The sequence below is a fragment of the Chionomys nivalis genome, chromosome 1 (assembly GCF_950005125.1).
Source record: "Chionomys nivalis chromosome 1, mChiNiv1.1, whole genome shotgun sequence".
Taxonomy (NCBI): domain Eukaryota; kingdom Metazoa; phylum Chordata; class Mammalia; order Rodentia; family Cricetidae; genus Chionomys; species Chionomys nivalis.
In genome coordinates this window covers 166,250,559-166,264,419 of record NC_080086.1, presented here as the reverse complement: position 1 = coordinate 166,264,419, position 13,861 = coordinate 166,250,559, and the positions used below count along the sequence as shown (strand labels likewise).

At 42.9% G+C, this 13,861-nt stretch overlaps 1 protein-coding gene across 5 annotated transcripts in view; it reads right to left on the bottom strand.

The window, feature by feature from the left end:
• Positions 1-13,861, bottom strand: part of Dgki (diacylglycerol kinase iota) — a 459,452-nt gene that overhangs the window by 127,816 nt on the left and 317,775 nt on the right. For all 5 annotated transcript variants that reach the window (XM_057763104.1, XM_057763127.1, XM_057763112.1 and 2 more), the window contains one exon: positions 2,727-2,827. In XM_057763104.1, the coding sequence (XP_057619087.1) occupies positions 2,727-2,827 (101 nt within the window). The remainder of the gene's footprint in view (positions 1-2,726; positions 2,828-13,861) is intronic.

The following is a 13,861-nucleotide window of genomic DNA, read 5'->3' as shown; positions in this document are numbered from 1 at the left end:
GCCACTTTAAGATACTTGTCCCTAAAAGAGATCAGAAGGGTCCCCAGGAGAGTCGGACCTTAGCAGAAGGGAGACATGTGTCTGATAGAGTAAAGGTGCATTTCTGTCTGTTGAAATAAACAGAACAATAAAAGAGCTGTCACGCTGGATTATCAGGGAGCCCCGAGTTGCAGATGGAAGCAGGCATCCAAGCTTTGCTAGACAACAAACATCCAAGCTTGTAATCTAATATGTATAATCATCTAGACACATGGGCAGGAACCAACTAGATAGTGATGGCAAGCAGCCCACACTGCCCAGGGAAATCACTTGGTTGTGTCATCAACAAAGGGCGCTAATGTTTTAAAAGCAGTAGGACACCATTGCTCGAGCTGAGACTTTGTTGACAATAAATGAATCTCCTGAGTGGACTCGGTTCCTTTGTTCTTCCGGAATGCAGGTCAGAGTACACTTCTGGGGATCCTTTTATCTAGATGTGTTCCAGGAACTTCATTTAATTAGTGCTTTGGAAGTAATGTGTTTTGGCATGCACATCACATATGAACTTGAACTAGCTTTTATTCCTATCCGGCGTGAGCTCTATCAGCCATTCTGTGGCTTTGCAGCCAACTGCAAGGTAAACCCAGGCAAAAGAGCGTGGGTCAGCACATTCGTAATCTCAAAAGCTAAGCGTCCCTATGCACCCACAGCTGGGAAGCATCATTGCCACTTATTAAAAGTAGAATGACTGACTTAGCAACTTTTACTTCCAATTGATTTTTTTTTCAAACTCAGATCTTGAATCTATTCCTTGCTGTTCCCCTTTAAGAGTTAATTCATTCTCTTGGGTTCCAAAGGTACCGTTGAATTTATCTGTCCTATGCTTATGCCAAGTCACTGTTCCCAATTTAAGACGTTTGTTCAGATGGAAGTTTGATCATTTCAGATAGGATGAATCAAGAAAGCACTTGCCAGGAAATGTCATCTTCCTGGAAAAACTCTAATCACAATTTCCTCCAGCAGCAACGCAGAGAAAGAGGAGAGAGAGAGAGAGAGAGAGAGAGAGAGAGAGAGAGAGAGAGAGAGAGAGAGCCCCAGAGAAGATAAAACAGATAACTGGAAGTTACAGATAAAGCCTCGGAGCTCTTCAAATGTATCCCACTCCCCCAGCTGCTCAGAGAGGATGATAAGCTGTAAGACATTACTTGAGATGCATTATGTTTTATTGTTTTTAGTAATTGGAAGCTATTAGTTTGAAGACATGAGTAAAGGTGAGCAGGAAACATTGCTCTTTCTGAGTAGTTTCTATTTAATTCAGCTGTAGCTGTATCTCATCATACACGTGCTCATTCGTCTGTCAGTGGGTTAAACTGGGCTTTGTACTAATCTGTCACTTAGACCTCATTTATATTAGAAAATACAATCCTTAATGGACTGTTAACAAAATGAAGAGATGCAGGGGTTCAAGGAATCACTTTTGTCCTTCAGTTCACACTTTTCTGCCAAAGAAAATGAGAGTGAGGGATGAGGTGGGAGGTTGAGAGGAATCGAAAGGTACGGATACCTACAGAAGAGAATGCTTGCTGAAGCAGACAGCAGCTGAGGGAAGTGACCCCAGAGAGCTTCCCAGTAGGCTCAATGAAAGACCCACCAGCAAAAGGACCCTTGCTCACAGCCACCGACAGGTCCTAGCAACCCTTACACCCAACAGAAAGAGCCTCCTTGGGTTCAGGATTTCCAGTTGATGAAGCTTGTGCCAGCTCAGTGTCGAGTCAGCAGGATTTGGAAGCCCCTCTCCGGGGAATGCTTTGCTGCCCTCTATCTGCAGCAGCGTCTCCCCCATTTCAACCAGTCCTTCCAGTCAGCTCCACACTGGGCCAGTTAATACCGGGCTTGGTAAAGTTTTGGTTCTATTAAGTCCTTTGTTTCCAATGGTACCCATGTCTGTTTTCTTGAGTGTCGATCTTCTTCACCCCCACCTTATTTCATCTGACTATTGGTCCCCACATATGAGACAACCCAGAACCTTAATAGCTGCAGCACTCACAATAGCAATTTCATATCCATTTTACCCAATAACCTCTAAACATCAATCATGGTGTAGAAACTGATCTAAAACCATGATCAGAATAGAAACAATGTCCAAGAGGTACTGTTTGGTGATATAAATTAACAATTAGCTGTGCATTCAAGGATATAAAAGAAAGATAAACACTGACAGATAATTCATAGGCTGACTCAAATTACAACTTCAGAAACAGTACTCCCCCATAATCAGCGAATCACCCTATCAGCTCAGCATTCCAGGGTCATGGTCCTAGATGTGACATCCTACAGGAGCATGGGAGTTGGGAGGAAAGAGTGTCTTCCTGGATCACTTTGAGGACAACCCAGAGCATGCTGGAAGCATTTCATAAGGCAGACTTCAAGAAGAGTTTTGTGGTGGCTCAAGTTTCTAGATGTTTCTGTGTCAACCTTCTGCATTTCTAATTTTTGGTTAAGCTGAGCCTAGAACGGTGCTTAACCCAAGAGCACATGTGTCAGAATGCCTAGCTTCACTGTTTTTCTTCACTGTTTCCATTTTCTCTGGCCCATGTATCATCACCAGAAGCTCCCATGATAATGACACATCTCCCTTCCCTTCTCCAACCGCATTCTTGGACATGAGGTCTAATGAATCTACCCACCAAAAACCCAGGATGAGCTGAGACTGTACAGCCTCAGTCCCTTAGGCGCTGGAAACTTACATGCTTCCCGGAGTTTCTCTTTGTCATAGTGGAGTCCTTCATAGTCTTGTAAACTGATTTTGTTAACTCGGATCCTCAGGCGATCTGGGACAGACTGGGGACTGCAAGACAAGAACCAAGAGGTCAGATACAGTGAGAGAGAAAGAGCAGAACTGTGAGTCAGGGTCCTGGAGGGACTGGGGACAATTGCATCTCCTGTGGGTTAAAGAAAAGATTTATCTACAGACCACAAATACATCCTGTTTACTGGGACACCAAAATTAGCTGAAGAATCCTTCTCTAGAAACTTAGTGTACCCCAAATCAGGAGAGAACACAGGAGTAGTAACAAAAGGCTCTGGGGAACATTCCTATTAATGTTGGCTATTAATTTGTCACAATTTAAGTAACACCATGCATTTCATTGTGTGTAATAAATTGATAAATGAGACACAAGTAATGAAAAATAATGAGGAAGATGCTGGAGCTACAGAATACTAGTAAATATGTCCAAAATTGTCAAAATTGATTAACAATGGCCTTACCTCAAAAGTAGTTTTCTAAAAAAAATGCATTTAAAAATACAAACAAGGTTATCTAGAGTGCATAGGATCAAGGTTGAGATTTCTCATATATCGAGGAGTCTTTGAAAGCACACTCAGTTAAAGTATGTTGTGATTGATGCTGCCTGTAAGGTTCCTCGAAATGAAGTGCACAACTCATGCCCCCCTCCCGCCCAAAAAAACCTCATTCAAGCTGGCCCAGGACATGTACCAGTTAATTAAACAGGAAGCACAAAACTCTCTGAAGCATCCTGCTCACCCTCCTAGATTCCTTAATTTGTCTTAAGTCACATCGTCAAAGTGGTTTCATTCTAGGCCTAAGTTGAGTGGAAAAAATAAACTTAATATTTATCACCTCCAGTGTGGAACAATGTGTTCCTTTTGGTCCATGCGCAGCCTTCAGTTTCATTGGCTGAAAGAACTTTCTTAAACACAAGATCGCTGTTTATTTTTTATAGTAAATGCTAATAAGAGAGAGGGAGAGAGAGATTTTAAGTATTCCAAATATAAGTATATAAGTATACAAATTCTAAAGAGGGTAATGGGTAGACATTTATGAGGTTCACTGTTTAACACAAAATCACACAGATGGTTAGTCCTGAGAAAGCCCTGGAGACAGGCGTGCTGGCTGCCTGGCCTATCACTCAAAGTATGACTGTTGAGTGCTATAGGCCTATATTTCTATTTAGCATGGCAGCCAAGCCATCAAGTTATAGGCCACACCTGAGATGGGTCACATATCCTGCCAGGCATGCTGTCCCTAGCCTAACAAAAGGTCAGGATGTTTTGTCCCTTCCTCTGTAATTTGGAGGATGCCTGATAGAGATGCTGATTCAAGCCTATGTGACAGCTAGCACACACAGCATACAGGTAGTGCTAGATGTGACTGAAAGTCATTCACCTGGTTACCTAGGAGACAGAATGCTAATGTATTTCCCCTAAGTTAAGTTTTGGTATAAAGGCTGTTTGGAAAATAAAGCAGGAGGAAAATTCTTCAGGATGTGAACTCAGGACTTCATGAGGGACCACTGAGAATCTCCCTACCAATGAAACCATGTGAGTCGTGTCTTTATCCCCATCTCCTCCATGTCAGTCCAGAGAGAAATAGTTTATGTTGGGGACTGGTCGAGAGAAATAATTGATGGTCTGGGCTAGCAATGGACTCCGACAGAGTACCCAATCTACTGGCATTGTGCTGGTCATTGCAGAAGCACAGGAGAATAAATCTGCCGTGAGTATGATAGTGGTGTTAAGAAGAGCTGAGATCTAGTTTGATAGAAGAGCTACAAATCAGCCGACCAGACCTTAATGTTCACATGCCTGCAAGCATCACTTCACCAACATATAAAATTGTGGCTTCAAAATATAGAGTGATTTTAAGGTCATGTAGCTCTGTATGGCAGAGGGAGAGGCAGAAATATGATCTCCACACTCATCGTTCTGATCCTCCTCCTATGTGATATCCCTTTGAGGAGCCGCGACCATGAAACTAAAGATAAATACCAAGAGTCCATGCATAAGATAGCAAAGTCATAATATGGTTTAGCCTGGTCAGCTGATCTCTACCTGGTGCTAAGAGTGCTTTATTTATCAGTAAACAATTTACACGAGGTTTGTTAAGTGAACTATGGCACATCCTATCAAGAAAACATGAGGCAGATATTATAAATGGATACAGAGAGCTGTATTTATTTAAAGGGAAATCTGTCTACCACATACTTTATAGAAAACTCTCTCTCTCTCTCTCTCTCTCTCTCTCTCTCTCTCTCTCTCTCTCTGTGTGTGTGTGTGTGTGTGTGTGTGTGTGTGGTCTAAATTCCTGCATGCAAATCGTGGGACTTAGAAGTTTGAGTATATAAAAGAAATGTCTGCATAAAAGTTGAATAAGTGATTTCAAGTGACTGTTCTAAATAACTGATTGAGGTTCATTTGCATTGAATACCATTATTCTTAGAGAAATAATATAGCTATTTTAAAAGCATATCAATCTATAAACAAGTGGTAACTCCACACAAGAGGAAAAGTAATGATCACAGCAAAGAATGCCGGATGCTAGATGTAAGTAAGAAGAAGGAATTACGTGATTAGCAGCAACCACACTTGCTTCACATCAAGGGCTTATCCCCACATCAAGGGGCATCATATTTTCATTCCCAAGCTAACCCAGGTAATCTTTATAGATTGTATCTGGCAATATTTTCCCACAAACAAGGCAGATGAAAAGGAAGCTGAAGTCTTAGAAGACAGTGGCTCTTCCCAGTCTGTGAAGGCAGGCAGAAGGAGAGAGCACAGGGCAGAGTGAGTTCTGTGTAAACACTCTCTTGAGACAAGTGGATTAAATGCCACTGAGCTCTGGCTTTCTTGGTGGTTAAAGGCAATAAGAGCGACCTGGTTAGGGCAGCAGTTGCTAAGTGTAAACAGATTTCAGAGAACTGCTGGCCTGTCCTTCAGACTACTTCCATGTGTAACACCCACCTCAGCCCCAGCAGAGTCTGTTTTCCCTCTGCCCACTGTCACCTCCCAACTTCTCACGCTTGCCCTCTGGTCCCTCCCCACACAAAGCCACCTCGAAACACTGGGCTCCAAACTTCCATGAAGCCCACTATTGTAGATGGAACAGCGGGCTGCGTTCCCGCCCAGCTCCTGCATGGCTAGCTTTATACCCAAAATAACAACACACAAATTGTATTCTTTTAAACACTGTTTGGCCCATTAGCTCTAGCCACTTACTGGCTAATTCTCACATCTTGATTAACCCATTTCTAATAATCTGTGTAGCACCACGAGGTGGTGGCTTACAGGGAAGGATCTTAACCTGCGTCCATCTTGGAGAGGAGAGCTATAGCATCTGCCTGTGCTTTCTTTCTCCCACAATTCTGTTCTGTCTTCCCCGCCTACCTATGTTCTGACCTATCAGGCCAAGCAGTTTCTTTATTAATTTAACCAATGAAAGCAACAGATAGACAGATGACCCCCCTCCACCATCACACTATGATCATATACTAGGACCTAGTATTTAATAGAATTTTCTAGATACCAAGTGAACTGACATATTCTTTCTTTCTTTCTTTCTTTCTTTCTTTCTTTCTTTCTTTCTTTCTTTCTTTCTTTCTGTTTTGGTTGGTTTTTGATGTTGTTGTTTTCATTTTTGTTTTTGTTTTTCTAGACAAGGTTTCTCTGTAGCTTTGGAGCCTGTCCTGAACTAGCTCTTGTAGACTAGGCTGGCTTTGAACTCACAGAGATTCACCTGCCTCTGCCTCCAGAGTACTGGGATTTCATTTCCTCTCCAGGATTGTGTCACTAACCATCCTCCCTCTTCTCACTTTTAGATCCCACCTTCTTGCAACACATACCAATAGGAGCTTTCTTAAACCACGCCTTAAGTTATCCCATGCTTTGCTTCCTGTTAAATGCTGACCTAAAACCTTATAAAAGTTGGTCTGGCAATTGTGGCACACTCCTTTAATCCCAGCACTCAGGAGGCAGAGGCAGGCGGATCTCTGTGAGTTTGAGGCCAGCCTGGTCTACAAGAGCTAGTTCCAGGACAGGCTCCAAAGCTACAGAGAAACCATGTCTCGAAAAACCAAAAATAAAAAAAAAAAAGTCACTTAATATCAGATCATGGGCTAAATAGCAGAAATCCTTTTCAATCATTCTCGACCATTGGATAAGCAGTAGGTGTGGGTCAGGGGCAACATAGCCAATTGTTGAGAGACACTGGGCTCCAAAGCAGACCAACTAGATCCGAAGCAAAGTTCCTCCACTTCCTGGTTAATCTACAATGCCTCCTCATACGTAAGATTATGACAACAGGATCAACCTCATAGGCACAGTATGAGAATCAAATGGGTCAGGACACGTGATGTGCCTTGGAAAAGTGCCTGGTACATTCTAAGTGTCAAATAGGTATTAGCTAATATCATTATGCTAATTGCTCTGATCATTTCTCTCCTAAAGAAGATTCTGCCTAACACTAGCATCTGCTGCTGCCAGATATGGGAAGAAATTTGGAACAAACACAAGAACTTCCCTAGACATTTCTAACGAGGTTCCTGGGGGACACTGTCTCTCTCGGCTGGTGTTGTGATATTCCAAATCCGTGGATCGTCTCCCACTTGGTTTTTTCACAAAGCCAGCTAATGGCAAGGAACTGGACAGCTAAAACTCAGGGGACAAAACTGAAAGCCAAGCATTTCAATTTTATCCCCATGTCACATTACATTAGCGTCCCATTGCTGGTTGACTGAAGGTGGAGGACAACAGAGCTGGTCCCCAAAGTCTGGGGAACGGCCCTGCCATTAGTTTTCTAAAATTACATTTTGCTAAGGAAGTTAGTAGAGCATAGAAGAGACTAATAACCTGAGTATAAGGAAATCTGCCTCCATGCCAACGTCTAAAAGTCACCCGTACTGACTTCAGCATCATATCAAGAGTTCTAAACCTGACTTCCAGGAGACACTCGAGTTTCCTAGTAGAGATCCAGAATTCTGTGAGCTTCCCTTTCTATTGAGGTGGGATGGCAACCTGTCCACTTCTCTCTGATTTCTTCTGCAACCTTATACAGATTGGAAGTTCACGGCTCCCGAAAAGTCCCCCGAAAGTACTTCCTCAAAAGTCACAGTACAATCACCTCTCCTTAGTTCACACAGGGGTTTCCAAACAATCTAGACAGTAGTTTCTCCTAGGCACATAGCACACAGCTGTTGCCTTGTCAATCTGGAAGGGAAGAGAACAGCTTCCATTGCAACAACTTCCTGAGTAGTCAGTACCATGTAGCTTGTACCTGGTTCTCACTACTCTCTACTCCCTCATGGATGCTACTGGCCATCTCTGTTTGTCTCTCTGTTTCTGTCTCTCACTGTTTCATGCCCTCTCTGTTTTATGCCTGCTAGGCAAGTGTTCCCCCACTGAGCTTACCTCCCGGGTCCTTTTTGATCTACAGGACATGAGAGCTGAAGCCACTTTGGCATTCTGATTATCAGACAGTCAACCACAGCAATCAAGGACATATGTTGAGTAGGAATACAGTGAGAGACTGTGGATGTTTCCAAGGAATTTTACTCAAAGATGTTAGTAACATAAATCTTAATTCATGTTGCAGGCAGGACCCATAAAGTTATAATTATTCTGCCCACTATACCTTGTAAATCTCCTGTCTTAATGAGCCTTTCTCAGATGGCTCATTGCAAGATGCACCCTTTGAAAAACTCATTATACAGGCGCATCAATTCTTATGCAGAATCACAAAGGAGCTTGGTTTTCTCTACCAAGACCGAAAATCATCACAACCCTGTCTTCTTCCACCTTCAGGCTTGATTTAATGATAAAATGAAACTCCTTAAATTCTTTCAAGGCATGCAAATACAAAGCTCTATTTGAGCATGATTTAGGCACAACAAAGTGTGTTTCTAACTTATCTTTTTGTTTGATTATTTTGTTTTGTTTTTGAGACAGGGCTTCTTTGTCTAGCCCTTGATGTCTTGGGACTCACTCTGTAGACCATGCTGGACTTGAACTGAGATCTGCCTGTTTCTGCCTCCTGAGTACTGGAATTAAAGGTATGTACCACCATGTCAGGGTGTCTAACTAATCTTTAAAAGAAGTCTTTCAACCAGTCCTTATGTTTGGAGGATCTGTAATTAAAATATTACTAGCATGAACAAGTCACTTCCTCCATGCAATTCCAGCACCTTGCCCACATTTCCAATAAATATTTATGAGTTCTCCTGGACTGCCCATATCCACGCGGCTTTAGCACAGGTTGGCACTGGAGCTTCATACTGAGAATTTCCAGTGGGCTCCCTCTTTGCAAACCCCAGATGAAGTCTGGCATGCCTGTCCATTTCTGTGTTATGTCTGACCTCTACTTCAGGAGGTCAATCCATGAAGGATTATGCTCTTTCCACCTACCCCTGTATTCCTAGCGGGTTCCACACAAATGAAGAGATAATTGAGAATTAGAAGTCCTTACCTAAAGACAAACAATCCTGCTCAGGATGCATAGTACTCAGTTAAACTATACTGAGCCAGGAACATTGACCAGCAATTCTTCACATCAGATGGTCATTATTTAAGCACAATTATAATCAATAGCTCCCTTCAGGAATTTTCTAGAAACTGCTGAGAATTCCCTTTGGATATTTTTGAACTGACCCTGAGAATAACCTAAATACAGATGCATCCAAAAAGGCTTTTACAATAAAACCAAATTGAACCAAGGTTTCTCAGCAGCGATTTAAAATGGAATTCTGACGTCTGCCAAATTCATACAGAACACTCATTTTCTGTTATTTTCTATCCAGAGAAATGGACGATGCCTCAGGAATCTAAAACTGTGCAGAAGTTTTTGAATCTCACTAATGTTGGGTTGCCATGTGATTCGACTACCAGACACATGTTACTGCAGAATTCTTCATAGATTATTCATTCTTTTGTACAGGAGTGTGCTGGATAGTTCTATGTCAACTTGACATGTGATGAAGTTGTCTGATATGAGGGAACCTCAGTTAAGAAAATGCCTCCATAAGATTGTGCTACAAACAAGCTTTAGAGAATTTTCTTAATTAGTAATTGATATTGGAGGGTTCAGATCATTGTGGATCTGGGCTACCCCTGGGATGTTGGTCCTGAGTTCCATAAGAAAACAGACCAAGCAAGCTATAGGGAGCAAGTCAGTAAGCAGCACCCCTCCATAGCCTCTGCACCAGCTCCCGCCTCCAGATTCCTGTCCTGTTTGAGTACCAGGCCTAACTTCTCTCAATAATGAACAGTAATATGGAAGTATAAGCCAAATAAACCCTTTCCTCCCCAACTTTCTTTTTGGTCATGGTGTTTTACCACAAGAATAGTAATCCTTACTAAAGCATGGGGATATATATACCCTACTGCGTGTCCAGGGTGCATCACAGAGGGCAGAAGAGGATACTAGATACCCTTCTCTATAACACGCTACCAATCCCACTCAGACAGTGGGGACTAAGCTGACAGCCAGCAGGTTCCAGTGGCCTCCCGTCTCTGCCTTTTACCGCACTAGCATTACAGATACATGTGCACCTATGGCTGAATTGTTATGAGTGCTGAGGATTTGAACTTGTATCATGCTTGCACAACAACTGATCTTGACTGCTGAGCCATCTCCTCTCAGTCTCTATGACTCCTGTTTGTGAGAGGACTAGAGTACTATGCCAACACACAGACTTCTAGATACAGCGATTCCTCTAGACCTTCCTGTAAGATCATGGAGACATCAGAGTTGAGAGGTATCTTAGATCTTACCTAAGTCTTCATTCCATATGATACTATGTTTTCCTATGATGGAATCTTCAAATAGTGACAAAATATGGGCATGACCCACCCAAGAATAAGAAGCTAGATGGAAGCTACCCAGTATTTGTTGAAATCATTCTAAGCAGTTGCAAATTCTCTCCAAGGAGTCCAAATCTCTCTCTCCATCATTTTTATTAGTTGACTATTCAACTAGCTTTTTGGTAGATAATACATTTTAAGTCACTGAGAGACTCAGTCACAGGTTTAATGCCAAACAAGTATAAACATATCAGAGAATTTTTTTACTATTGCTTCCAAATATGCAGACACTATTATGAAATAAAATTTAATTTGTATATTTCCTAGAGACCTTCACATGTGTGCTGTACTTTCATACCTCTCTGAAAATCTGTAGTAAGGTTCTATCCTTTGAAAGGGTGTGATAAATGCATATGTTATAGAATGAAATACCTACGTGGTAACTGTGCCTTATGTGTTTGGCCGAGTGTTGTGTTCATGTCACGTAAGGGGGCAAAGGGGACAGCAATGGCTTTACTCCATGGCACTGAAAAGCAGCTGACAGGTTTAATTATTTCTGGCCTAAGGATATGAAGGGCCAACAGCCTCGATCAATACATCAAAGGCATCTTATCAGCTGCTTCTCCCTGCAGCCCTGAATGTCATCATCTCTACTATCCAGCCAGTCAACTATGATAGCTTTGTATGCAGTCATCCCCACATCTGTTACACACCAAATCACCACGTATGTCCCACACTCAAACTACATCTGGACCATGCCAAACCCCACCTCTGCACCACACCAGACCTCACCTCTGCACCACCCCAGACCCCAGCTCTGCACCACCCCAGACCTCACCTCTGCACCACCCCAGACCTCACTTCTGCACTACACCAGACCTCACCTCTGCACCACCCCAGACCCCAACTCCACCTCACCCCAGACCTCACCTCCACACCACACCAAACCCCACCTCTGCACTACACCAGACCCCACCTCTGCACCACCTCAGATCCCACCTCTGCACCACCCCAGACCCCAGCTCTGCACCACCCCAGACCTCACCTCTGCACCACCCCAGACCCCAGCTCCACCTCACACCAGACCTCACCTCCACACCACACCAGACCCCACCTCTGCAGTACTCCAGACCTCACCTCTGCACCACACCAGACCCCACCTCTGCACCACACCAGACCTCACCTCTGCACCACACCAGACCCCACCTCTGCAGCACCCCAGAGCCACATTTACTTTGAGGCTATAGAACAGCTGACTGTCAAACTAGAGTTTCCTCTGCACAAGGTCAAGGCTGTCTGTTCTCACTTTTCCCTTCACCTCCATCTCTGCAGGCTGAGTCCATCCTCAGTCCTCACCCTAACTCACATTCAGGCAGTGTTCCACACTGGTTATCTCTGCTCCCAAAACCTCTTTTTCTCTTGAACTTCTGCTGGAAGCTGTCTTCTGACTTCCCACCTAAGCTCACAGTAAGTCCCCCTTTCTCCTTTGAGTCTCTCCTCTTCTAAACATCTTTTTAATGTCCATGCTTCTCTGATCCTCCCATTAAACCTACCACAGACTAAACTATCACTATCACCCCGAACCTAGAGGATCTCCCTGCAGCTACAAACACCATATTCTATTGCCCACTGTTTGAAATGGACGTATGACCAGGACAAATGATTTTGCTTCCTCCTCACACCTGTTAAATCATGAGCACCTTATAGTCAAGATACCACCTATGGCTATGCTATCCCTCACAGTCTATGATTAAGCCTTAACATGTTAACAGCTATCACATAAATTGAGGAGAATCTCTAGCTGTGATCAGATACCATATACAAATTTAATTCTCATAGCAGGGGGCGTTGGAGACTCTTGGCCCTTTTATTTGCTATGCTGGTAATTAAAGATGACAACCTTCGAGGAAAAATGTCTCTAAGTCCCTCGCTCACACAGCCATATAATGTTCCATGCTCAAAGAGCATGACCACTGAGGAAATGCCATGATGGGAGGCAAAGAAGAGGCAAACACACCAGAAACGAGGACAGGTAGGATTTCGAGGTAGAAAGAACATGTGGGTTTTGTTTTTGCTTTGTTTTTTTTTTTTATGTAATGAATTTCTGCAGATTTGAATAGCTGGGATGAAGAGTGGATGAGAACAATACTTTATAAGCTTGTATCTTAAGGTACATTAGATAATGAAAGTGTCCTTATGTAACCCAATACCACACACAATGAACACTCACCAATGGAAATTAATATGAAAACTTTGTAATAATCACAATAAAAAACCATAAGTGACAGTGGGAACTGAAGCAAGGGCAGAATTAAGTCCTACGCTTCTAACTTATCAGGTCAAAGTAATTTTCACCTTAAGAAACAAATCCATGAAACATGGCTCCTGGATCCTAAAAAACGGCTTAGGGTTCAAAGATAAAGTGCTGGCTTGAGGTACTTTTACAACTGCAGCCTGAGATAACAGGGGATGTTACTCTGTTATTCAGATTGAAAGGAGAACCATGGGGACAAGGAGTTTGGGGGAGGGAGCCAGCGAGACATAATGTCACTCACAAACCACCAGGATGACTGCAGCTCTCCTGCGCTCAGGAAATCAGACATTTTCTGTCAGGATTCAATGTCTGCTTAGCAAACAAAGATCTCACACTTATTTGCTGTCTAGAAAGTGTCATGTCGGTTTACAATCCCAGACTGCTTTATTATCCTGGTAAATCGTATTCACAGCTGACAAATTGAGTTCCCTTTGTTGGAGAGGAGCATTGGGGGGGGGGGGGCGTGCTAGGATTTGCACAGTCTTAAAAATGTCATTTCACAGAAGAGAATGTGTGGCCTTTCCCACGTGACAGGAAGAGCATTGGGATTATTAATCTTATAAATACAGGCATGCACACCCCCCTTCCAACCTCTCAGAGTCCTCGGGTGAACTAAACAGTGCCATTTGAATGAATGTACCAAGAAAACCAGGCAAAATAAATTTAAAATTTAAAATAAGTTGCAACACTTATTTTGTATACAATCCAATGGGGGAAAAGTCAAGAACTAAAGTTTGTTTGTTTGTTTATCACCAAATAATCCATCAAAGCAATAAAAGTCATTGTTAAGAAACACGAAGCAGTAACAGAGCAAAAATCAATACAACTATTGCTATGTGTCTTCCTCCCGAGGACACAGTGTGGCCACGACAGAAGTAGCCTGAGGTCAGTTAAGGGCACTGACTTTGGAAGGGACCATCAGACTCCAGGTTCCATGGCCCTTCATGTTGGGTTAAGTGACCTCTCTTTAACTCT